At 49.0% G+C, this 26,236-nt stretch overlaps 1 protein-coding gene across 3 annotated transcripts in view; it reads right to left on the bottom strand.

Moving 5' to 3' along the window:
* The window catches only part of SYN3 (synapsin III), a 458,389-nt gene that overhangs the window by 13,423 nt on the left and 418,730 nt on the right, over nucleotides 1-26,236 (bottom strand). For all 3 annotated transcript variants that reach the window (XR_006381392.1, XM_044228488.1, XM_044228489.1), the window contains exons 8-11: nucleotides 14,274-14,416; nucleotides 9,171-9,245; nucleotides 4,745-4,847; nucleotides 218-352 (exon numbers count right to left, since the gene is read on the bottom strand). Coding sequence is in view for 2 of the 3 variants with exons in the window: in XM_044228488.1 (XP_044084423.1) it covers nucleotides 218-352; nucleotides 4,745-4,847; nucleotides 9,171-9,245; nucleotides 14,274-14,416 (456 nt within the window). In the remaining variant the exon portion in view is untranslated. The remainder of the gene's footprint in view (nucleotides 1-217; nucleotides 353-4,744; nucleotides 4,848-9,170; nucleotides 9,246-14,273; nucleotides 14,417-26,236) is intronic.

The raw sequence follows: 26,236 nt of genomic DNA, 5'->3' as shown, positions 1-26,236 counted from the left end.
GTGACGGTGGAAGGAGGAAGGTCTCAGAGCCTCTGAAACTCCCCTGCGGGTGCTGGGGTGCAAGCTCGCATGCCCAGCCTCCATCCACACCCCACTTCTTTCTCCCCAGGCTGGTTCCGTTCTAGAACTATCTCCTTTGGATCCAGGGACTCCCCAGTCCCAGACAGCCCAGCATTTCTCACAGGTACAAAGTCTCCTGTGCTCCTGAGAACCTTACCCAAGGCCTCAGGGGCGAGGGCACTGTGCCACCCGGTATCAGGAGTTGGCTCATTTTGGAGATAACGAGGTCAGCCATAAGCTGTCTGTCCTCCTCCACGTGCTCTCCAATCAAGGGCATTGAGCTGTCCATCACCTGTGGGAGAGAAAGGAGGCCTGAGGGAACCTCATGCCAGAGTAGCCGGGCAGCCCAGAGCGTGTCCCTGGAGGGCTGGCTCAGGGCTCGGGACAGAAGCGACCACTAGATGGTGATGTTCTCCCGGCAAACACCTCGCCCAGCGCCTCCAGCTGGGAATGGTTCCCACGGAGACACCCAGATCCCCGCAGTTCCGTGGATCAGCTCTCGGGATTTAGTTCAATTCAGCCTACATTTGTTGGGCTACAGAAATGTGACCAAGGGCCAGGAAGCCTTTGCTGACCTTTTCTGCTCTTTTCTTTGGGGAGTCAGTCTCTGCCCCCTCCTTTCCCAACTTGGCTCCTGCCCAGGCTGGGGGCCCACCTCCTAAACTTTGGCCCAAGGTCAAGGCTTTCCACAAAGCTGGAAGCAGTGAAGGTGGGGGCTCACTTATGACCAAAAAATGACCTGGGCCAGAGCTGACCCTGTGTGTGTTCGGAGAGAAGAGGGATGAGGAAAGGCCTGTTCTCAGCGGCTCTGGCAGACCATGTGCCTGGAGAGAAACATATTCCACTTCTCAAGGAGACGGAGTGCTTATGTTGGAAGGGGTCCTGACATATTACATTTGCTCATCCCGCTCTTTTTGCAGATGGGGAAACTGAGGCCTAGGGATGGGAAGCGACTTGGCCAAAGCCACACAAGGCCAACCACGGGTGCTCTTCCCAGGCACAGGCATCTGTGGAAGGTCTGGAAGGGCAGTGAGGCCCAGGCAGGCATTCTCTTCCCTCCTCCACTGTGGGAATCTGGGCCTGTTTATCCACCCCACAGCCATCAAATGCACAGCCTTGTTTCCCCTTTTCCCAAGCTCTGGACTCACCAGGTTCTCTCTTCCCACCAGATCCTTATCTATGCCCATTTTCTCTGGTCACTCTTCACTGAATTCCTTTTCATCCTTCCCGGAACATGCAGCTAAGCCTTGTTCTCTATCTGGGCGACTTGTAACCAGCTGCTCACCTATACTCCTCTTTGGAGAGCTAACACACGGTGCTGACATCTCCTGCTTACCTGTGTCTCTCCAACAGGACTGTGAGTCCCTGAGGGCAGGGACTGGCCCTGGGTCAGGACTAACAGACAGGTCCTCAATAGTTCCTACGACCAGAGAGATGGAAGGTCCTTGCGCTAAGTCCTGCTCATAGTGATCAGGATACCAGTGCATGCTGTGTTTTATTGAGCACTCATTACGTGCCAGGCACTGTTCGAAGACTGAGTGTGGATGATCTCGGACCAATCTCAGAATAGCTCCTGGAGGCAGGTACTGTTACCATTTTCATCATCATGATGAGGAAACTGAGCGTCAAACAAGTGGTAAGTTCCAGGACACATTACTAGCAAGCCACGGTTCTTCTGTTTCTCCCTGAGCACTGAAACAGCCCTCTGTGGTGAAAACCACGAAAGGGAACCTGGAATCCAAGCCTGTGTTCTGCTCTAGACTTGCTGTGTGATCTTGAGCAGGTCATTTCCCCTGGGGGCCCATGTAAACTGGGGGGTTTGGGGGCATTTAGGGGCCTGTGTGTCTAAAGCAGCCATGTGGTCGAGAGGCTGAGAAGCCAGCTCAAGGATGTGAATGTGGATTCTAGCACGGTCCTGAGAACTGTCCTCAAGTGAGCTCTTTGAGGGTTGGGCCTGAGTCCCGAGTCCTCTCAGTGCCCAGCACATGGAGAGCCTCTTGGTCTATGTGGGCTGAACTGAGTTATAACTGTGGAATCTGTCTAGATGGACACAGGCCTGTCCTTCCTCCCCCTGACGCTACCCATCTTTTTCTGTTCTGGTTTCTGTTTCCTACACTTCCTGCAGTAGAAAACAGCCACCACAACAAACCTGAGGTCAGAGCATTTTGGAATCCCCATGGTGGACAAAGCCAAAGGAAGTGGATACTCTGGTCTCCCCAAGGAAACATTTTTCCAGTGAGCAACATCGTTCCCTGGACAGGCCATGGAGGACAAGGTCAAGGGTGTTTCCCCTGAGAATTCTACTGTGAGGATTTTCACAAAACATGTCATACAATTTTTATGTTCTCACCACAGAGGTGGCTGAAGAAAACAGTATTTTTGGATCTCTTCTGTCTTTTTTACCTGACTGGGGAAAAAAATACCTTTTATCTTCCTGGTAGTGAGCTCCCCATCTCCCTTAACCCCACTGTAAACCCAAAAGCAAGGGGAACAACTCTGCAATGTTTCTGAGAGAAAAAACAATTTGAAAAGTCATCTTTTTTTTCCCCCTGGAACATTTTGAGAAGTTGTTTACTTGTTTTTTAAAGTCCAAACCCACTAATTTTGCTTAAAAAAAAAAAAAATGTAAGAGGTCTTTCATCCCTGACGCTCTGAATGTCTGGAGGCAGGGCGTCTGGGCCCACGAGTACAGTCTTTTGTTTCCTCAGAACAAATGTTGAGAAAACTCAAATAGGCAGGAGCTCTCAGGGCAGAGAGAATGCTAAACTCATGGGCGGGAGGGGAAGGGGAGTCAAGGAGCCCTTCCTCCATGATTGTTGTCCCCTCTCTGGATGGAAGCTCTAGATGGCGTCCCTGCCGCCATGGCCACTGCCGGATTCCCATCACCCAGCTGGGAGCCTGGTGCCCTGTGCAGGGGCTCAATAGCGAAGGACGGATAACTCCGTGTGTGCCACAGCTGAGCTCGTGTCTGCTGGTCCCTGTGAGGAGATGCTGACGCAGGAGGGCCACGAGGGGTCTCAGGAGATGGAACGCCTCAGGCAGAGGGCCCTTGGTCCAACCCGGTCCCAAACCCCCAGGGCTTGCTCAGGAGGGCGGGAACTCGTGCTTCCAGGAGGCAGCCTGGCTTTGGCTCAGAAGCAAGCATGCGTGCCAGTAGTGCTCCTGGCCCCTCCGATACCACCTCCGAGAAGGGGTTCCTGAGGGGGGTGGTGGTTTCAGCTATGGTGGCTGCCAGAGGCAAAGTGGTTCCCAGACTCGAGAGGAGAGCTGTTTTCCAGAGCAGGACAGAACCTGCAAATACAGGACAGCTCATCCTGGGAGTTTTCTGGCCTCTCTGGGGAGGGCAGAGGGACCGTGTCCATCCAAGGGTGGCCCTTGCCCGGGGAGGGTGCCGATCCCTTCCTGGTGTGGCTGGCAGAAAGCATCAGGGCTCCTGCCCATGGAATCACCTGGCTCTGCCGTGCTGTGGGTCCCAGGGAGCTGTGCAGGCACGCGGGCCTGCAGGACGGGCTGGCTCCTGTGGTCGCCCAGCCATGTGCTTGCCATTAGCCGCCCACAAGCCGGGGCGGGGCCGGGGGGAGGCCGCAGGGCTCTCCCTCACGTGTCCTGGCCTTGTGTCAGCACCACCCATCCCCTGCGGTTTGAGAAGGCCATGGAAGGGGACCCCTGCAAGGGGTCATGGGGGTGTGGCCTCGGAGATGTGCAGCTGGGGAGAGAGGGGAGAACTCTGAGGCCAGAGGGGCATTTTCAGGGAAAAGCAGTGAAGAGCCAGAGCTGTGTGTGTGTGTATGTGTGTGTGTGTATGTGTGTGTGTGTGTGCTGGGGGGGGGTAGAGCAGGGGAGAGAGGTTGGGTGCAGAGGAGGACGGTGGGACGGGGAAGGATGGTGAGGGGGGCAGTCCTGGAGGAGAGAGGGGGATGGTGGGATTAGGAAAAGCACAGAGGGGAGCTGTGGGGGAGGGGAGACTGTAGGACCAGGAAAGGACAGGGGGAGTCCTAGAGGAGACAGGGGGACTGTGGGATGGTCTGGGGGAAGCACAGACAGGAAGTCAGCTGGGGAAGGAGAGTGTGGGATTAAAGGCACATGGTTAGGTGACCCTCCTGGGGGACGGCAGGAGGCAGTGGGCCTGGGCGTGGCATGGGCTGCAGGAGGGGTGTGGAGAGATTCTCTCTTTCTCTTCATCATTCCTTCCATTCACACCCCAGCAGTGCTCTGTCCCGTGTGCTCAGTGGCCTCCCTGACTTGTTCGTCATCCTCCTTCCTCACCAGCCTGCACACCTCATGCCTGTCTGGGTCACAGCTCTGTCCCCAGAGCCACACCCATGCCTAGCCCTGGGGAGCCCCTAAGCACAAGTGTGCTGAAGGGACAGAGGACGGAATTTCTGCGTGGCCTGTTTACACACTTGGATGCAGGAAATTTCAGAGGCCCAATGGCCCACAGTCTTGCTGCCTCGTGGCCTGATGCGCTCCCCCTCCCCTTAAGCCCAGGGGTCGTCAAACTTCATGTCTGGAGCTCAGAGGCTTGAGATGCGGCGGAGAGTGGGGATGGGGAGATGTGTGAGGCCGGTGGGTGAGAAGCCTCTGCGGGTCAGCCGCATGTGCCCAGACCCCCAGGGCTAAGGACAGAGCAGACCACGCTGGAGACCGCACGTGGATTCTGTCTCTCTGGCATGCCTGTCCTCACCTCAATGATGTAATCTCTGCCATCCTTGCTGTGGACGGCCTTGACGGCGCAGATGTCCAGGCCGCCAAACATTTCTGAGCAGCTGTCCACCCACAGCCTGTACCTGCAGGACGGATAGACAGACAGTGAACATTGGGGGAGGGAGCAGGAAGGGGGAGCAGAGGGAGAGAGACAGATAGACACGGACGCATGGATAAACAGGCCACAGGACAGAGAGAGACGTGTGCATGCGTTCAGAGACGGACAGGCAAAATAACAAGAGACAGAGATGCAGCAAGAAAGACAGAAGGGAAACGGAGAGGCAGCGGGAGGGACAGAATGGCGTACAAACAAAGCAGAGACGCAGATGGATAGAGAGAGAGACAGAGAAAGGAGAAGGACTAGAAAGGGAGCCAGGAAGCAAGAGAGAAAGAGGAAAGATGAGGGGGAGAAGGAATGAGAGGTGGCAGAGGTCTCAAGACCCAGCCCCTGTCCCCTCCGGACCCGGCTGGCTCGGAAGTAGTGGGGAGCTTGTCCCCACCCAGAGACATCTTGGACACGCGGCCACTCCCGCGATCTTTTTCCCTTGGGAAAGCTGCTTGAAGGGCTCAGAAATCCCTCTCAGGCCGCCCTCCCAGCCCCAGCGACCATGCTCCATGAGAGCCGGCAGGGGACAAAGGGTGCATTCTGCCCTGAGCCTGGGGCGGGCAGGCAGGGGAGCCTGGCAGGCTGCTCTCCCGGCCGGGGCCTGGCCCTCTGGACCCAGTGCTTTTGTTCCCTTTCCAGCCACTCGAGGGCTGCAAGGTCAGTTTGTTTTGCAGGGAAAGATCTCAATGCTGGACTCTGACCCTGCAACAAGGGGACGGTTGTGTCTGCAGAAGTCTTCCCGGGCCTACACTTGGCTTCCCTTGTGGTGGCTGGATTTGGAAGTCACAGGGGACTTTGTGTCAATATTCTTGCTTCTCTCCTCACTCTCCAGGGTCACATGGGGCACGCCGGCTCTGAGATCTATTTGTGTCTCTGAGCCATAAAGCCTGGAATGAGGAGAGATCATGGCCGGAGGGTTCTTAGAACCAACTCTCTCATCCTCCTGGCCAAGTCCGATTGAGGGCCAGAGAGGCAGAGAGGCAGAGCAGCTTGGCCAGGTCACACAGCAGGATGGTCATAGAGCCAGAATTACACAGATCTCCGGGCTCTTTGCTCGGTTCTTTCATTCAGCTGTAGCAAGGAGCATGTGAGATTACAGAAGGAAAAGGAAGGATGAAAACTCACACCTTTTCACCTCCTGGTAGGTACCAGGCTGTCTGTGCGGGCTGACCATTCTCTAACCCCCACCACAACTCTGTCAGGAAGGTTGAACCCATCTTTCTGAGGGGACACTGAGGCTCAGAGAGCTTAGTCAGTCACATGCTGGCTTCCAAACCTAGATTCTGTCTGATTCCACAATCCAAGCAAGATACCCTTCCTGCCAGTCGGGACACAGTGCAGCCTATTCTCTCTCAGCAGGGCAGACCAGTGACCTGGAGGCTTGCTAGTCATTTCCTCAATAATTTTGGGTAAGCGTCTTCTTCTTGAAGCCTCAGTTTCCTTATCTGAGAAATGGGAAGGCCTAGGTATGATTCTCATTGTGCATTAGCATCACCAGGAGAGTTGAGCAAATACACGCAGAGTAAACATTCAGCTCTGGGGGCCCTGCCCTATGTTAGAACACTCTCTCCATGCTTTTAAAGCTTCTCATTGGATTCTTTGGCAGCCACCGTTGAGGATGACCTTTGGTCCTCAGAGCTCTAAGAGCCCCGGGGCTCTCTGACCAGGGTCCCCATATTTGGCTGTAGTGGCTGACAGGTGAGGCACCTTCAGTTTAAGGAGACTTGTGCCCTCAGACAACTTCCTAAATCAGGTTTCTTCTCCATGGAAGATGGAAGTCTGGACAAGACCCAGAGAAAACTGGTTTCTAAGAGGCTGTTTTCCAACGATGAATTCCCAGAATACCTACCAGTTGCACCCCATGGGGCACAGACCCTCCTTCCCTGGGCCAAGGAAGGGGCTTTATGGGTGGGGCAGTGTGGAAGAGAATGGAGACCATTCCACGCTCCCCTCCAGCTAGGTGGGACCAGCACCGACCAAGCCACATTGCTGGTTTTGCTGAGGAGTCAGGCTACTCGGCAAACAGGCCAGGTGGAGAGAGGAGCCAGGGCCTGTTGATGGGCCCCCAGAGCTTTCCCCCATGGAGGTGGGATTGGGGAGCTCTGACCCAGCCTTTGGGAGTACTGCCCATGATCTACAGAAGGGAAAGTGAGTCCTGGGCCCAAGGGGACCCGGGCTTGAGGTAGGCTCTTGCAGGCCCACATGGCTGGGAACTGGGCAGAGCTGGGGATATGATATGGTGGTCTGTTGGGGCCATTTGTGAGCTCATCAGGCATCTCAGAAGGCTGGGCTCACATTCTGGAAAGGCCATGGGGAAAAGGACCCCATGTCCTGTGGATGCTCAGTGGGGGAAGGAAATGACTGCCTCCAGCCAGATGATTCGGGCCATGAGCACACCCCTCCCCGAGACCAGAGGGCATATGTGGGCCCCCGAGTGAGGGCCTCAGCTGCCCCTGGGGGCTGACAGGAAGGAAAGGCAGCCCCTCCCTGCAATGACTGCTACTGGATGAGTATTCCTGAACCTTCCTCTCCCAATCAGGCACTCTGGCTGATCACCTCCAATTAACGGCTGCAGCAGTTCACAGAGGTTAGTTAACTTGCTCCAGGTAACCCGGCCTGGAAGGGACAGGACCATTTGCTTTCACTCCCCTTCAGCTTCTTTGAGCCCTTGAGCCATCAGTTCCAGGAAGGGAGACAACGTGTCTGTCTTGTTTGCCTCCGTTTCCCTGGTGCTTCCCTCAACATCTGGCTCCCAGCTCATGCTCCACAAATGACGGACAAGGAAATGAAGGAAAGCCTCCCAACTCCTACTCATTCTTTACAAGGGGACTGCGGCACCGCCTCCTTCAGGAAGACTTCCCTGACCTCCTCCCTTCCCAGTCTGTGCTGGGTAGCCCTGCCCTGCATGCCCTCTGCAAGCACCCACAGCCCACTCTCACCCCCACACCCCATACTCCATCTGCTACATTGGCCGAGGAGCCCGGAGTGGACCTCTGTAGTTTCAGTCTGCACAACACTGATGTCACGTGGCATCATAGCCCCCACCCCTTGGTCATGGCCGCCCCAGTGACTGGTCCCACAGCAGTCTCCAGGGGTGAAGACGTGATGTGGGACCGGGCAGCCGCGCAGGTGCCACTTCCAGGCCATAGTGATTGGCTCAGGGATCGTCATGTGACCCAGGGCAGTCCAATCCATAAAGAAGGCTCACTTCCAGACTTCGGTTGAGATGGCTGGGAAAGAGTTATGTCCTGCCGGGCTTGACAGCATCAGGATGGAAACCTGAGCCACTGGGAGCTACCTGATGAACACAGTGGCGGGAATGAAGGTGACGCAGAAGAAAGCTGAACTCAGGAGTGTGCGGACGAGTCCTAAGCTCTTACCTAGAGCTGTATCTCTGGCATTTTCATTGCTACAAGCCAACCAACTCCCCTCTTGTCTCTGACCAATGAGATTTGTGTTCTGATGCCTGCAGTGGACACAGAATCTCTGAAGGGAAGGGCTGGATCTTTTCATCTTGACCTCTTTGGTACATGGCACAACATGGCATGCAGTAGGCACTCAACGAATGTTCACTCAACCGATCCTTCTGCCCCCAAAGCTCACACTCTATCCATTCTCATTGCATGCCTGCACACAGAGGTCATGGGGCCCGCAGGAAAGAACATGTGTGCGCTGCTGGCCCCGGAAGCAGGTGACTGGCCCTCCTTCAGGTGAAGAGAGTTCCCAGCAGTGCTTAAAGACAGAAAGACCTAAGGGACCTTCAGACAAAGTGCATGATTCATGATTCAGTGGAAATAACCTCTTCCTCCTGACACTGAGCTGGAAAAAAGAAATCTGAGAGAGGAATGGACATTCTAGGACCCTGGTGAGAGGAATGGACATTCCAGGGCCCTGGTGCCCTAATAAGGATGGTTTTCGTGTACCTGTCAGAGCACAGAGGGGACTAGGGAGAACTCCCTGCTCTCTCTGCAGTAGCTGTGCAGGGCTGGAAAAGACCCCAGGACCTGGAGTTAAGACATCAAGGATCTACTCTCAGCTCTGTCATTGCTCAGCTCAGTGACCCCGGACAAGTCACTTTCCCTCTCTGAACTTGCTTCTGCCACCTGTAAGGTGGGATTATAATGCCATCTACATTGTAGGGGGTGGTGCAATAAATGGCTGCCGTGTCTAGGAAAGTGCTCTGTGGGTAGTGAGGCCCTGGCCAAAGAGTGAGGTGGCATTCCTATGGGTCTCTTGTATCCCTCCCCCACCTCCTGCTGGGGCTGCTGCCATGCCCTATTATACCTCCTCTGTCTCTTACCTCTCTGTCATGGCCACCTGCTCCAGCATAGCAGAGCCTGTGTTGGCCTTCCAATTTCCAGAGATGGAGGTTCTCCTGTATCAGAAAAAGTAACACCAAGGGCATTAGGACCTCTGTCACTGCTCTGCTTTTCTTCTTTGCTTTGGCTGTTAGGAGGCTCCAATTCAAATATCTGGCTCACATTCTGGCATGTGTTGGTAGGAACACATCTTGCCCCCAGCTTTATTTGCCTGTTTTTATTTTCCTTTAGGCTGATTGTCGTATTGACTTGTTGGATCTTATGTATCTTTTTCTAGGCCACCTTTGAAGTCCAAAGATTATTACTTTTTCATTTAAATTCAATTAGCCAACATATAGTACATCATTAGTTTCAGATGTAGAATTCAATGATTCATCAGTTGCATATAATACCCAGTTCTCATCATATCATGTGCCCTCCTTAATGCTTGTCAAGCAGTTACCCATCCCCCCATCCACCTCCCTTCCAGCAGCCTCAGTTTGTTTCCTAGAGTTAGGAGTCTCTCTTGGTTTGTTTCCCCTCTCTGATTTCTTTCCATTCTGTTTTCCCTCCCTTTCCCTGTGGTCCTCTGTGCTGTTTCTTACATTCCACATATGAGTGAAGCCATATGATAATTGTCTTTCTCTGACTGACTTATTTTGCTCAGCATAATACCCTCTAGTCCCATCCATGTCGATGTAAACGGTAGGTATTCATCCTTTCTGATGACTGAGTAGTATTCCATTGTGTACATATACCACACCTTCCTTATGCATTCATCTGTCAGGGGACATCACGGCTCCTTCCATAATTTGGCTATTGTGGACATCGCTGCTATAAACATTCAGGTGCACGTGCTTCTAAAGATTAAATTTAAAAATGTCTACGCCATCAGATGAAATCCTCCAAAACTTGGCCTCATATTTGAAAAGGAGACCTAGGGCAGTAGAGCCATTAGTGATTCTGGAATTTCTTGAGGACTCCAAAATGTAGGAAAAATGATCCATGGAGAGAAGAGATCACTTTTTCATGGTGAAAGGCAGGAAGGCCTTCTGGCTTCAACACCCCTTCTGTTCCTATGTCTTTTCTGCTCCAGCAACACCAACCTCCTTTGCGGTGCTCCAATGCCAGGGCTTTTTCCTAGGTCAAGACTTCCCTTTGCCCGATCCAGTCTTTGTCTCCATCTTTGCCTGCCCATCCTTCGCATTTCATATGAGATGTGACTTCCCAACAGCCCATTCCCCCAACAAGAATAGATGCCCCTAAACTAATGTTTAGTCTCGCTAATCTCACTTGGAATGACCGCTTTAGTGTCCTGTCTTCTCCAAGGGCAGGCAACGTGTCTGACTCATCCCTTGTCCCCCCAGTGTCCAGAGGGACCTGGTATGTAGAAGGTACCCAGTAAATAACTCCTGGGTAAGGGACTGTGTATACTGGGGAAAATCAAGACAAATGATCTCCGGTGGTATATTTGGACTCAGCTAAGACTGAATGAGTATAAGCAGAGTGGTGCAGGTAAAGCTTTTTGTTTCATGGCCAAGGGAAGGCATATGCTTGAGATTAAAGGGTAAAGTGGGAGGAGGAATTGCCACACAAATATATCCTTCTGAAACAGAAAAGAAGGTATATCTGAAGACAAAAGATGCTGAGAATTGCTGATGGCCAACAAGGGCTAGAATTGTCAAGGTGTGCAGTGACATTGATAAGCGCTATGTCCTTTCAGTTCAGCCCAACTCAACTCAATTCAATTCAGCAAACACTCACTGGGCCACTCTGTGTCCTGGGTACTAGGTTTGTCTTGGTAACCCATTCTAAGGCTGCTCACTCCCTGGAGTTGTGGACTGGAGTAGAGGCACAGTAAGGTTAGCAGCATACCCGAGTAGTGAAGATCTTGGGGAAAGCAAAGGAGAAACCAGAGTCAATCAACATGACCCCCAGAAAGTAACCACTGAATGTGCCTGGAAGGGTGGTAACATTGATATAGTGGGATCTGCATGGCAGCAAGAGAAGGGAAGAACTGACTTGAGTCAGACAGATGCAAGGTTGAATCTTGGCTCCAGCATTTTCTGGCTGTATAACTATGGACACCATCTCTGAGTCCTTATTTTTTCCATTGGTAAAATGGGAATGATCTCCATCCTTATATATAATGTGGACCAAAAGAAATAGTCCTACAAATGTCTTAGTCCAATTATTTATCAGTCAGTGGAGACAAGAAAAGAAGGCATCGCAATGCCAGAAGCAGCAGGAACACAATCCAGATTGCTCTCCTGCCAAGAAAACAGTAATAGCGAGAGTTGCTATTCGATGGGCACGTTTTCTCTCTGAGACATGGGTCTAAGGGTTCCATGAACACTGGCACATTCAGTCTCATAGAAACTAATGAGACAGATATTACCATTATTACCATTTCTACTGAGTGGCAGAAACCACCAATTTGTATCTGAGAAACCCCATGCTCTTAACCATGACTCTTTATGGCAGAGCCCATCACAGGCTGGGGGAAAAGACAAACTTGGCTGAAATGTGATGCAGCTGCTAGAATGTAGGACAGTATGTAGACTGTGCCAGAAGAGTCGACCTATATTGCAAATGCATGATGTCGACCTCCTTGCTGAAGAGGGTGGGGGTGGGTGGTAAGGTGTCTACCCAAGTAATCTTGGAAGAGAGTGGAGGGGAGCTGTACCTGAGCACCACCCTGGAGTGGGTAAAGCTCTTTCCCACGGGGCTCCACATTCATGGTTCTGCACTTGGACTGGGACTGAACTGAAGTAAATGGATGGCGGCTGGTAGGAGCCAGGATTTTCCCTGTTAGAGTGGGAAGTTATAGAGAAGCAATCTGGGAAGGCCGAAATGAATCATGTGGTACTAGAGGAAAGTCGGAGACATCAATATGAACCCTCTTTAGCTCTAGATAGAGCTGAAAATAAATAGAAATAATTACAGATATGTGTGCACGCATGGGTTAAGGTACATCTATGAATTTCCGAGCTCCATCCGCTGAGGCCCGAGTCACAATGACCTCCCAGTAGCAACAGCATAGAGGCCTGAGTGCAGGGCAGGAAGTGGGCCAGAAAGGAGTTTGAATGGGCAGAGAGGATGCTCTACACTGAGGTCTGACATGAACCTCCCCTCCCTCGGACAGGGGCCAACCCAGGGTCCAGGAAAAGCCATAATTAATGACAAGCTGGAGCTGCCAGGGCACAAAGGCTCAGCATAAAGAATGCAGCAATGAGCTAATCTTCAAGAAGAGAAACTGGGACAAGGTGTCGTCAATGTCAAGTGGAAACGTGAACAATGAGGAGAGGAGGGAAATGATATCATGATGGATGGTGGAGATCTCAAGAATGCACTGGACTGCTGCACTGGAATGTTCCCCAACCCAGAGGGGGCAGGGAAGAGCCGACCTTATCACCCCGAGGGCATCTGAGAGCAGTGACAGGTCTGGCCTGGTTCACAGGTGGCAGTGAGTAATTGGCAAGACAGGGCAGAAGTCTTCCTTGAGAACTGGCTCTGTCCCTTTCCTGGGAATATTTCCTTAGAGGTAAATCTAAAGAAATTCTGCCTTTCAACTTCAAGGAAAGGGTCTGCCTCTTCTCCGGCTCCCCCGGCAATGGCAGAGTGGAGTAGCTGCAGTGAAGATTGTGGGACCCACTAAGCCTAAAAGGGCCATCTGGCCCTTAATGGAAAAAGTCTGCTGAGGCCCAATCTAGGCAATCCAGGTAGTGCAGAAGCAACCTGAGATAATGCACGAATAGATGTGTCTGGCTGTGGTCAATACAACTTTATTTACAGAAACAGGTAGGAGCTGGATTTTATCTGGTGGGTAGTGGTTTGCTGATCCTGACCTAGAGCGAAAGCTCCAGAGTGCAAAAGTCTGCAGAGAGATTTCCAAAGGTCCCCAGCCTGCCCTGGCAGACCTCGGATGGGGAGCTGTGCACACGGCCAGGGCTCCAGGAACGCTTGGCAACTGGGCACTGATTAGCTGTCTGAAGTCTTGTCATTTCAAGGAGAACCAACAATAACATTCCAAAATGAGACACAGAGAGGACTTAAAGCAGATAAGACCTCCCACCTTTTCAAGAAGTCTCATTCTCATGACCGCAGCAACTTGAGCATGAGTCATCCTCTGCCAGAACCACCTCTGGGCTGAATGTGTGTTGAATTTCTGGCATTCATTCCCCTTCCCTTTGTCACAGCACCTCTACTCCCACTGGGGACTGACCCCGCCCAGATTGTGTATCATCTTGGTGGGACTCTCCATACTGGTCTTCTGCCCTTCTCTAATCGGTAAGCCCGTGATCCAAGTTGGATTAATCAGCACTGTTTCCACAGAATCACAACCTTGAGTTAAGCACTGAAAATGACTCAGGCAGATGCACTTTCCAATGGGGGTGCCATGAAAATTGTCTGTTGCTCAGGCCACGCAGATTCCTGCAGCTGCCTTGAATTGTAATACTTCTGAAATTGACAGTTGAGTGGTTTTGTTTGTTTTTAGGGTTTCTGATCATTCATGGCTTTCTAATAAATTCCCTTTCCAAACTCCATCAAAGTAGTCAGGTGTGGTTGCTGTTGCTTGCAGTCAGAGAAATCTGATGTCATCTCCTGATTGGTCTTATTAGTTCCATGGAAACCCCTCTGCAGCCCATGGCCCCAGAGCCAGCTTTTTATAAATGCAGGTCAGATCATACCACTTCTCTGTTCAGAAGAAAATGGAATAGAACCTAAAACCCTCAGCAAGGCATTCAAGGCCCTCCTTGACTTGTCCCCAAGTTTCTCTTTCAGTCTGGTCTCTTATGATATACATCTCATAGATGCTTGAAGTCCCCCTCAAACATGCCAAGTAGCTTTCTTCTTCTGGGAGAAGCAGCTCTCTTTGTGTAGACAGATTTCTACCCCATGATAAGGTTGAGAAAGCGTCAGGACTTAGCCATACTGACCAGAGAAGAAGGGCAGTAAGTGGACATAAAGGGAGAATAATGAGGTGCTGAAGGGTCTCTATCCTGCGGTGGAGGAGACAGGGCTGGACCAGCATCTGTAATCTCTGTTCCTCCTATATCCTCCTCCCTCCTTCCCAGCAACCCAGCCCCTGCCCAAAGACTCACATGTAAGCTTTGTAGTTGGATCCGATTTTCTGGATGCGGATGTCATACTTGGAGTCAATGAAGGCCTCAGTGGTGGCGTAGGTTTTGGCCATAGCCACCATGCTGGTGATGTCCTGGTAGTCATGCTGGTTTTCTACTTTGATCTGTTTGGGAGGATCAGGGGGTGAGTGCCAGCCTGCCAGCATTCATGGAGCACCTACCCAATGCCAGGACCCAGTGTTTTGTGTGTTTAGTGACTTTGAGAAAGTCACCTGCCTAGCAGGAGAGACAGACATAAGAAACAAGTTATTCCACTACATACCGATAGATGAGGAAGGGAACATTCCACTGGAGTTGTCAAGAGAATCTTTACAGAACAGGTGAGCTCTGAACTGGGGTTGAAAGAATACGTATAATTTTCAGCCAGGGCGTTTCTATGGAGGGTAGAGGGGACTGGCAAAGCAGAGGGCAGAGGAGCCACACAGGGATGGGGAATACACAAGTGGTTCAGACTGGCTGATGGGGCTGGAGGATGATGGATGGCTGAGGAGGGTTGTCAGGGAACAGACCTTGGGGGACCTCAATTGCTTTAGTAAGGAACTAGAATTTCAGCCTGCGGGCTCTGGAAAACCACTGGAGGAAGTGGAGGAGTTTAAACAAGAAAGGAGCCTAATTTGTGTTTTAGAAAAATCCCTCATGCACTGGGGGTTATATGCAACTAATGAATCATTGAACACTACATTGAAAACTAATGATGTACTATATGTTGGCTAGCTGAATTGAAAAAAAAATCCAACAAGTATTTGCATGGTGGGCTATAAAGTAGGTTGAATGTGACACGGGCCTGGGGACAGTTGGAAAAAAAGGAGTATATATAAATGTGTGTGTAGTGTGTACGTGTTGCGTATGTGGATGTAGGTTATACGTATGTGAAGTTTGTGGGGGGACATGTGTGTGATGGGGGGTCCATGTGTGTGGCATAGGTATGTTGTATGTTATATATGTGGTGTGCTGTATGTGGTGCTTGTGTGTGCAAGCAGTGTGTGTGTGCATGTGCACCTATGCATATGCGATGGGCAAGGCTGGTTGTATTGAACCCAAGGCCTGGGGGAGAAACTCACACTGTTTACTGGGCTGAGGCCAAGAACATGAAGTGGCGCTTTGGGGTCAAGGAGAGGTCCCAGGAGAAGTTCCAAGGCCAAATGCAGGGGATGAGGCCAAAGTTCTGTGACCATGACCTCAAGATAGAAAAGTTGACTGCCAGCTGCTGTGGCCCACTGGGAGTGCTGCCCCTTCCCCTTTACCCTCACCTGGATAGCAGAGGAGTCTGATGCTGGACCAGAGGTGGGCGGAGCCCAGATCCCCTGTGTGGGGGGGGTTGGCTTGTGTGGGAGGCTGTCTGGTCCTTAAAGTCCCTCCTCGCCCTCCCCTGTCTCTTTTAGAGCCTCACCAGTGCCCTGACCACTCCACCCCCGCAGGAAGTTGCGCATGCCCAAACTCAAAATTTCCAAAGAAGCTTCACAGCTCTCTCATGGGACGCAAAACAGGATTGTGAGGTGGGCAGTGTGGGTATTATTATGGCCATTTAACTGATGCAGAAACATATTTCTTGCCTCGTCCAAGGCCATAGGGCAGCTAAGCACAGAGCTGGGAAGGAAGCTCAGGACTCCAAGAGCACAGCTGTTCTCCAAACCATCTTCAGGGTATCTTACAAGTGCACGCCTGCTGTTCCACCCTAACACATGGGAAATAATGATGGGGAGTGAGGCTTAGCACACCTTATCTCTTCTTGGCTCTCTCAGAGTCCCAGCCTCTCAGCGATGATGCCGAGTCCTACTTTGCGGAACAAATAAAAGTGACCAAGCAAGAGTTCCCTATTTGCCATCCCTTTCCAAGCTCACCAGCTTTCCCGCTCCTTCTTCTAGATGGCGGTGTGCCTCCTCCCATTCATGGCTGAACCTGCCCTTTGTTCTAGGTCTTCTAAGACTGACTGCTCACTGCCCCCTCCTCCTTCAGGAATAGGACACTTAAGTTTTATCTGGGCATCTAGTCTCTCAGCTAAAGATGGATTTTTCCAGTCTCCCTCCTAGATAGGCGTAGCCAAGTCTCAATCTGGTCAGTGAACACGAGAGTGGATGGGCTATGAGCAACCTCAGGGTGGTGACTTTACCGCAAAGGGAATCTTCCCAGTCAGTCTCTTTTCCCTCTTCCTTGGCTGGGATCTCAGACCACAGGATGGAAGCCACATGCTGAGGATGGCTGAGTAATAAGGTCAATGGAACCTGGATTCCCAACACCATGGAGTCCACAATCTACCCTTGACTGTGCATGTTCAGACTCTTACATGAGAAAGAAATGGACTTTAATCTTGTTTAAGTCATTGTTATTTGGTTCTCGTTAAACCATTCAAACTGTATTTTAGCCTTGTATTTTTTGTCTTTTGCTCTCTGTTGATCCTTTATCTTTTGGATCAACATGATCATGGGTCCTCCATTCTCCTCAAATTGTTCCTGCTTTTCAGTACCCCAAGTACTCCTTGCTCTCTCTCTATCTCCTCATTTTCCACTCATCCCCAAACCCACCATCTTCAAATGTCGCTCCCCACTACTCCACTGAAACTGATTTGGCAAATGTCACCTGTCACCTCCTCACTGGCAAATCTGATAGCGTTCTTTTGCTCGGCATCCTGTTTGGCATTCCGTGACAACTGAAATTGCTGAGCTTTTTGAAACTTGGTTTCTACACTATCACTCTCGTCTGGTTCTCTTTTTTCCTGCCAACTTCTTCACTTTATCACCTCCCCTTCCTCCAACTTTCCCTCTAATGATCACAGCATTTCATCTTCAGCCAACATTTGGGGTCTTGTGGAGAGAGAGTCACCACAATGAAAGAAAGGGTGGTCGTGTGGGGGAAGCTTGCAAGGACAGCTTGTCTAATTCAGTTTTGTCCTGGGTGGCTCTGGAAAGGACCAGAACTTCTTCCTAGACAGCATAGCATACATGGCCAGATGTCTTGGACACTTTGAGCTGCCCACAATGTCCATTCTCTTCTATGGTCATGAAGCACCCTGATCTGGGGGCACACGACCTCCCACAGAGTAAATATCAGACTTCCCTATCTCCCAGGCCCCTGTGTGTGACCATGTGACCATGTTTTCGGCTTCTGTGAGCAGAAATGGAGTCTGAACTTCCAGGCTTACTATTAAAGGGAAGGGGATGACAAGACCTCAGACAGCTAATCAGTGTCCAACTCCTGCTAGTTGGAGTGTGGACCATCTTTGACATTGTGGCTGAGAAGCAACACCCCAGGTGTGCATGATCAACAAGATGGAAGGAGCCTGGGCCCTTAAAACCAAGGAAGTTCCATGTGAGCCCTGGACTGCTTTCACCCAGACCATTGTGTGTGAGAGAAAGCCCGGGGTTATTTAAGCCACCTTAGGTCTTTTGTTACACAGCTGAACTTTGTCCCAGTTATTACAGGAGCCCTAAGTAAGTATTTGTTGAATGCATCATGCATGCATTCATCTCTTCACAGGAAAGACAAAAGAGAGCAAAGAGAGACAGTGTAAACATAGGGGTTTAATGAAATAATTAGTTAACTAATTAGTGGTCAGCCCAGCATCTCCTTGTGCACCTTTTCTGGGTGGTTTGGGGTTGCGGTGCTCACCTTGCCCTCTCCTCTAGTGAGGATATAATCCTGGTTTACCTTGCCCTCTCCTCTAGTGAGGATATAATCCTGGTTTCTTGTATGCGGACTCTTCTAAAACCCCAGGACAAGCCCTGGCTTATGTCCCTGGCAATTTTAAGTTCTTTTCCTTACAGAGGGCCTTCAAACTGTGCACCTCTGGGCCCCGTAAAGCGTAGCTCCACTGATGTCTTCCTCCCATTAGATGGTCAGCTTCTCAAGCATAGACAATGAGTCTCCCCCACAAGTCATAACACAGGTGTCTGTCACAGATGCATCCAATGTGTTTGCTGGATTGAGATTAAGAAGACTGGATAAAGATCCACTCATAACATGGGAGGAGGCAGGGAAGTGGGAGGAAGAATATGGGAGTTTGGGAAAAGGCAAAGAAAATATGTGTCCCCCAAACTGGTCTTTTCACAAGGTAAATTTTTCTGTAACTGCTTGGACTGGATTCTATGCTCTTGGAGGTTTCTTTCCATCGTGAGAACCCGATCACATAAGAAACTGTGGGAAGTAGGCAGGGGGCCTGGGGCCGGGTGTGGTGGGTGCTGGAGGGGGACTCTGGCATGATCCTCAGGCAAAAGGATAGGCCGGGGTCAGGGGGCACTGAGGCCGGGCAGCCACAGGGATGAAGTGGCTGCTGGCCTGGAGAGGGAGTCTTGGCACTCTGCTTTATTTACTAGCTGGAAAACCCTCCAAATGTTCACAGAGACAAGCTGAAAACAGGAAGCCCTAAATGAACTGTGATTTAAGATTACCCATTTGCTGCTCTGGGGACCTGCAGTGGGGTCACCACAGACTCCCTGACTGAATTCTCCCTCCCATGTCTCTGCCTCCCTCTCCTCTCCCTTCCCTGTCTCTTCTTTCCCTCTTTCTCTGCCATGCTTGTCTTCTCTCCCTGTACCCTACACTGTTCTACCTGCTCTTGTGTGTTTGTGTGCATGGGTGTGGTTCGTCCTGAGGGTGAGCGAGGTGAGGGGCATGGAGACAGAGAGGGCAGAAAGGGAGAGAAGCAGGAGAGAGGGGTCAGGGTACAGTTCTGAATCTCCTTGATGGGATTCACCTCAGAGGTCTCCTATTCCAGCCTGTGATGGGGGAGTCCTCTTCTTCTTTGGTAGATTGTCTGCATTTGCTTAAACACTTCTGAGAACAGGGGGCTCACTACTGGGCAAGAAAGTTAATTTCCCCTTGGGGAGCTTCTGTTGTTCATTACGCCCAGAATGAATGAATGGTCCCAATTATTGATCATGAAAGGGAATTCTCAGCCCTCAGCCTTGTGTCTACTCTTCACACCCTTGAGGAGAGACAGCCAGGTATGCCTAAGTCATTCTCTTCTTTAACCCACCCTAACACGAGCAGGTTCCAGACCCTTTACTACCTTGAAATGCTCTCATTTGACAATCTCCTAAACTATGTGGTGTCCAGAATCACCCAACTACAGATGTGGTTTCACCAGCTGAGACTGGAGAAGACTGTCACCTCCCTCTACATGCAATACATCTGGCAGATGTACATCAGTCAGACTCCTGCCCCAGAGCCTTTGCACTTGCCATTTGTTGCCTGCGTGGCCTGCACCCTCCCTTCATTCAGGTCTCTGCTCAGAGCAGTCTTCCCTGACCCGTAGCTGTGCCACAACACCTCCCACCCAGCACTCCTTATCCACTGTACCCCGCTCAGTTTTTCTTCATGGCACTCCCCCCATCCCACTTCACACCATTATCTAATTATTTGTTTGTCATCTCTCTTCCTTACCATTCTATTAGAATGGAGGCTCTGCAAGACCGCTGTGGGATTTCAAGCACTGAAAACAGCATTCAAGGAGCAACAAGCAACCGACAGATTTGGCTAATGATTGAATAAATATAGCTAAGTGTTGCCAGGTATGTACTGAGTGTCCATTATATTCAGGTAATTACTGACTGTTTTTCCAGAGACTATGCTGGAGCCTGGGGATGCAATAGGGAAAAAGAGATTTATGATTTTAATCCAAATGGAGCTTTGAGCCGCTTCATTACTTGCCCCTATTAACTTGGCTTAATACAATGGTAGTTTTTCTAAGATCCATATAGAGCTCGCTTGAAGCTAATATCTTCAGGTCATTTGGAAACATAAGATCCTGACAATTCACGTCTCTCCGTGCGTGGACCTGAGTGCGTCCAGTCCCAGAGCAGAACTTTACATTTCCCCTGTAAATATTAAAACTCTCATGTTTTCATCTGTCCCTTCACCTTCCAATATTGACTCTGTCATCTAACCCGTTAACTACCCCACTCAGCTCTATGTCAATCATGATATTGGTGCCCCCGTGCTATACCTAATTCCAGCTGTTTGACCTGATTTAAGGCACTTCTCTAAGTTCTAGTTTTCTTATCTGTTACATGAGATAACAACTGCCTTGTAGGGTTATTATGATCTTTAAAGAAGATTTTATGTATACACGTATGTATGTATGTATTTTAGAGGGAGAGAGAGCATGTGCACAAGTGGGGGGGGCAGAGGGGGAGGAAGAGAGAGAATCTCAATCAGACTGTCTGCTGAGCATGGAGCCCCATCATGGGGCTCAGTCTCACCACCCGGAGATCATGACCTGAGCCAAAATCAAGAGTTGGATGCTTAACTGACTGAGCCACAGGCACCACAGATTATTATATTATGATTTTTAAATGAAATTATAGTGAATGTCAAAGTATCTACTTAGCAAGGTGTTTGGCACCCAGTAGGTACTCAGTAAAAGCTGGTTCTCTTTAATTAAATAAGCGTTGTGATTCTTTGTTGACACTGAACCACCAATGAACACTTTTTATACAGTTATTTACACAATTATTTATCTTGTAGCTACAATATCTACCTCCTGTATAATCACCCAAATTGATGAAGAGTTCTTTTTAGATCAACTGCAGCTCATTAATGCAGAAGGAGTAAGAGAACAAGGACATCATCCTTCTGCAACTACCTCCTTAATGCAATAATGGATCTAGGCAACAGTGATCAATGTAAGACCTCTGGGAAAGGCTGATGGAGAACTTCCAAATGTGTGGACCAGGCAGACAGTACCTGAATTCACAGGTCAGTCTTTTTTTTTTTTTTTTTTTAAGATTTTACTTATTTGAAAGAGAGCATGAGAGAGAGATTGAGAGAAGAGAAGGTCAGGGGGAGAAGCAGATTCCCCATGGAGCTGGGAACTGATGCGGGACTCGATCCTGGGACTCTGGGATCATGACCTGAGCTGAAGGCAGTCGCTTAACCAACTGAGCCACCCAGGCGCCCATCACAGGTCAGTCTTAAATCCCAAAAGACAGGCAGACATGACTATGTCTACAGATGTGCAAGGAAAACATCCACTACCAACTGGAAAGTATTGCCAAAACCCAGAACCTGAGTCACAGCAAGTCTCTATATTCAACCACCAGTTTATACAATGTATAGGCAGTAAGAGAACACCATTCATCTGTAATCAGCTATATTCAGACTGTAGAAAATTCTACAGGGAAATGACCTTTTCCCCCTTCTAACAAATAAGTGACAAACCAACCAACCACAGGAAAAGGGACTGTTGTAGATCAAAAGAGACTCACATTATACCAACCATGTTAGGTGTGAAGGCCTTGTTTGGATACAATGAGAATGAACCAATTAACAGGAGACTATGGAACACTGAATATGTATTAGATGATATTAAAGACTTACTACTAAATTTTTTGTATCCTACTGGTATTTTTCTGTGTTAAAGGAAAGAAAAGGAGACCTTATGTATTGCAAATACATACTGAAATATTTATAGGTGAAATTATGTGATATCTGAGATTTGCTTTAAAATAATCTGGTGATCCATAGAGACAGAAAGGAGATGAGGGGTTGCCAGGAGCTGAGGTGAACAGAGAATGGGGGATGACTTCTGCTGGGTGTGGGATGATAAACATTTCTTGGAATTATGTAATGGTGTTGGCTTCACCTTGTGAATATGCTTCAAAGTTACTGAACTGTACACTTTAGAAGGATGAATTTCATAAAATGAGAATAATATTTTAACTTAAAAAAATGAAAAAGTATCCAATGGCTTTTGAGAGGAAGTATGGAGGAGTATGTAGAACAAAACTGACCATCAGGGAATAATGGTTGAAGTTGGGTGATTGGTAGTTGGGATACACTTTACTGTTCTTTTCTTCTCTTGTGTATATTTGAAAATTAAAAAAAAAAGGCAGGGCTAAAAGAGAAAGACAAATAAGAGTGAGAATGTAAAACTGTTCTTCAAATGAGGTGAAAAGCCCATTTGGTAATATCTGATTAGGGGTGTGACCCCATTTGGTTGTGTTCATTGCAGGAGCCTTTGGTCAGTAACATAATTCAGTCTCCCTAAGAGGAAATGCAGCTAGGTGCCTAAGAGAATTACAATAATCCATTCATTAATTCATTCTTTTTTTTAAGAGAGAGAGAGAAAGAGAAAGAGAGAGAGAGAGAGAGAGACTATATGGGCATGATGAAGAAGAAGGCAGAGGGAGGGAAAGAGAGAGAGAATCTTGAGTAAACTCCCTGATGAGCATGGAGCCTGATGCAGGGCTCAATCTCACAACACTGAGATCATGACTAGAGCTAAAATCAAGAGTCAGACACTTAACCAACTCAGACAGTCAGGTGCTCCACAACCATCCTTGGAATTAAAATCCATGTGACATCTCCTGGGCTCCTCTTACAGAGGACACTGATGTGTAACAAATGCCAACAATGCTTTCTGATGTTTGATGTTACTTATAATACCACTTAGTGTAAGCTCATGTGCTTGTGTCATCTCGTTTATTCTTTTAAAGATTTTATTTATTCATTTGACAGACAGAGAGAGAGCACAAGCAGGAGGAGCAGCAGGCAGAGGGAGAGGGAGAAGCAGACTCCCCACTGAGCAGGGAGCCCGACAGGGGACTTGATCCCAGGACCCTGGCATCAGGACCTGAACCAAAGGCAGATGCTTAACTGACTGAGCTACCCAGGCTCCCCTCGTGTCATCTCATTAAGATTAAGCAGGTGATTTTGCAGATGACCAATAAATGCAATCCAGTGATCACTTTGATCTATTTGGTATAGTTTACTTTTTATTTGAGCAATGAATATATACACACACAGCAAAGAAAGGTCAAAAATATAAAAATAAAATCTGGGAAAAAATAAGTATGTTTTTTACTTTAAACCCCAAGCCCCCTGGTGAAAAGATTTCTTTGTACTCTTCCGGAAATAGTCTATGACTATATTGTAAGAAGATAGAAAATGAGTCTTTTCTTGTCTGTGATGGTTAATTTTATGTATCAAGTTGGCTGGACCATGGTGCTCAGGTGTTTGGTCAAGTAGTGTTCTGGATGTTTCTGTGAGGGGTTTTGGTTGAGATTTACATTTAAATCACTGGACTTTTGAGTTAAGCAGATTGCCCTCCATAATCTGAGTGGGTCTCACTTAATCAGTGAAAGGTCTGAATAGATCAAAATTCAGTGTCTTCAGCCTACCAGCCTACTCTGCAGATTTTGGACTTGCCTGACCCCCAATAATCATGTGAACCAAGTCCTTAAAATAAATCTCTTTATCTCATTCTATACACTTCCTATCGCTTCTGTTTCTTTGGACAACTGTGACAAGTGCACTGTTTTGGTGACAGCTGATGCAAGAAGACAAAGGTATCACCTTCCAAAGTAAGTTGTGACAGAGACTACTGTGGCCAAGAACAGGTAGACTCACCCACACTGATATAAATAACAAGGTTGGCTGGCTGGAGATTCGAGATTCTGAGGGGATGATTTCTTTGGAAAAAGCTGTACCAGTCACTAGTCCTCTTGCTACATCTGGTAAGAGCATCAGTGGGACAAGACTGATGGGTGTTTGAGCAGCAAGGGAGAGCTGGTGTGCTGGGGCTGATGCATTCCCAGGATACTACAGATCAGCACCCCAGACTTTGGTCTCTCCAGGCTAAGAATGTGAGTTCTTCCTGTAAATTGCAGTGGTCTATGTAGGAGAGACACCAGCCTTGAGCCATTTAAAATCCCGGACAGAGGGAGCCATGGCTGAAGGGCTACCTACTTGGTCCAAGCCACCACCATACCTCTTTGGACCACTGCAACCATCTTCTTTTAAAATTTCTCATGCCCAAGCCAAACCTCAGACTGATTTCCTTAGCATGTCTGGGGGTGTGGGCCAAGGCATCAGTATCTTTAGAAGCTCCCCCAGGCAGCTGTGTAGAACCCAGGTCACAAAGCATGACCTTGTGTGATCTGGGTTCTTCTTACCTCTCTTTCGCAGTAAGCCAAATGTGTCCCTGCCTCACTGCCTCTAGACTTGTTATTTCCTCTGCTTGGAACAATTTTCCCGATTGCCTTCCCATGGCCCACTTCTTCAAGTCTCAGCCCAGATGACCCCTTAGCAGAGGCTTTTCCAACTACCTGATATAAAGTAGCTAACTTGGGGCACCTTGGTGGCTCAGTGGGTTAAAGCCTCTGCCTTTGGCTCAGGTCATGATCCCAGGGTCCTGGGATCAAGCCCCACATCAGGCTCTCTGCTTAGCAGAGCCTGCTTCCTCCTCTCTCTCTCTCTCTGACTGCCTCTCTGCCTACTTGTGTTCTCTGTCCGTCAAATAAATAAATAAAATCTTTAAGAAAAAAAAAATAAAGTAGCTAACTTTCCTTGACCACTCTGGGAAGTCTCTACTGAATTGCCCTAGTTTATTATTATTACTTCTTTTCCCATCATCTTTGACCATCTGAAATTACTTATTGGTTAATGTACTTACTGTCTCCTCCACAAAAATGTAAGCCATCAAGACTAGGGGCCTTCTGCATCTTGCTGGAGAGACAACATAATAGTGTTATAGAATGTAAGCTCAAATCCCAGCTCTGTCACCTATGAGCTGTGTGACCTTGGGGGAAGTTAACTTAGACTCTCTGTGTCTCACTTTCCCTATCAAAAAAATGTTGGGTTCTTGGTAATGTAAAGTAGCTACTCCACATCAAATGCGGATAACTTGCTGGATTACTGTTGCACATCACTGGTTTGTTGTCGAGCATTAAATAAGATACTATGTGTAAAGAGTCAGGAAGGAGGCTTGACTCATCACAAGCATTCAGTAAATGTTAACTGTTATGATTATTGTTATCATAACAATAATAGATCCTGAACACCCTGAATTGTGCTTTGCACACAGGAGGGACTCAATAAATATTCGTTGAAAGAGTGAACAAAGGACCCAGTTGTGGTAACAGCTGAGTGCAGAGAGTCTAGGCAGGAGGGAAAAAGCAGGTGCAATGGCCATGAGGCTCAGGGTACCTACAGAAAAGAGACTCATGATGGGGCGCCTGGGTGGCTCAGTGGGTTAAGCTGCTGCCTTCGGCTCAGGTCATGATCTCAGGGTCCTGGGATCGAGTCCCGCATCGGGCTCTCTGCTCAGCAGGGAGCCTGCTTCCTCCTCTCTCTCTCTGCCTGCCTCTCTGCCTACTTGTGATCTCTCTCTGTCAAATAAATAAATAAAATCTTTAAAAAAAAAAAGAAAAGAAAAGAGACTCATGAAAACAGACAATTGAGCTTAACACCTTTTCATGGAAGCTGAGGGCAAATACGTTTTCTTGCTTGAATAGGGGCAACGCTATCTCCTTATACAAATGCACACAGAGAATGGGGCCAAGATCCTTCCCAGAAAATGGCCTGGAATCCACCTGATACAGAGATCCATGAGTGATGGAAGTCCACTGCCCTATTTCAATAGCCTAGGAAACATTTCAGGCGAGTGTGACCAACGGCTCACCCTGGCCGCATCTACCTCCATCACATTCCCACAGAAAGCCCAGTGTGGAGCACACTCCCTCCTGGCGCGATGGCCCAGACAAACTTGTTTTTTCCAAACAAAGATAACGAATTGCATGAGGCAATTTTACTGAACCAGGTTATTTACGAATAAGCTAAAATAAGGACAGCTACCAACAATAATAACTGTAGCTTCACAGCACTTGCTCTGTGGTCTTTCTGGCAGGGATCAGCTTGAAGGGCCAGCTGGAGGGTCAGGCCACTCCTCGCCTGACACATTAAGCCATTACCCCAGCCCACAAATGGAGGCTTGTTTCTCTGTTTTTATAACAGGAAGGCACGTATCCAGCTCATTCCAGAGTCGTATTCGCTCATTAAGAAACTAGTTAGATGGGGTGAAGAGCGATGGGCTACATCTCTATTTTCCCTCCCAGTAATTTTTTTACCAGTCTTTCAGCTCCAAGACTCTCAAGGCAGGACTAAGTCTAGGTTCTGTGGGTATGTCGTTAATGTCAAGCCGTGCTTAC

This window comes from Neovison vison, chromosome 12 (genome assembly GCF_020171115.1).
Source record: "Neovison vison isolate M4711 chromosome 12, ASM_NN_V1, whole genome shotgun sequence".
NCBI lineage: Eukaryota > Metazoa > Chordata > Mammalia > Carnivora > Mustelidae > Neogale > Neogale vison.
The sequence above is the reverse complement of the archived record's forward strand: the minus strand, read 5'-3'. Positions and strand labels throughout refer to the sequence as shown.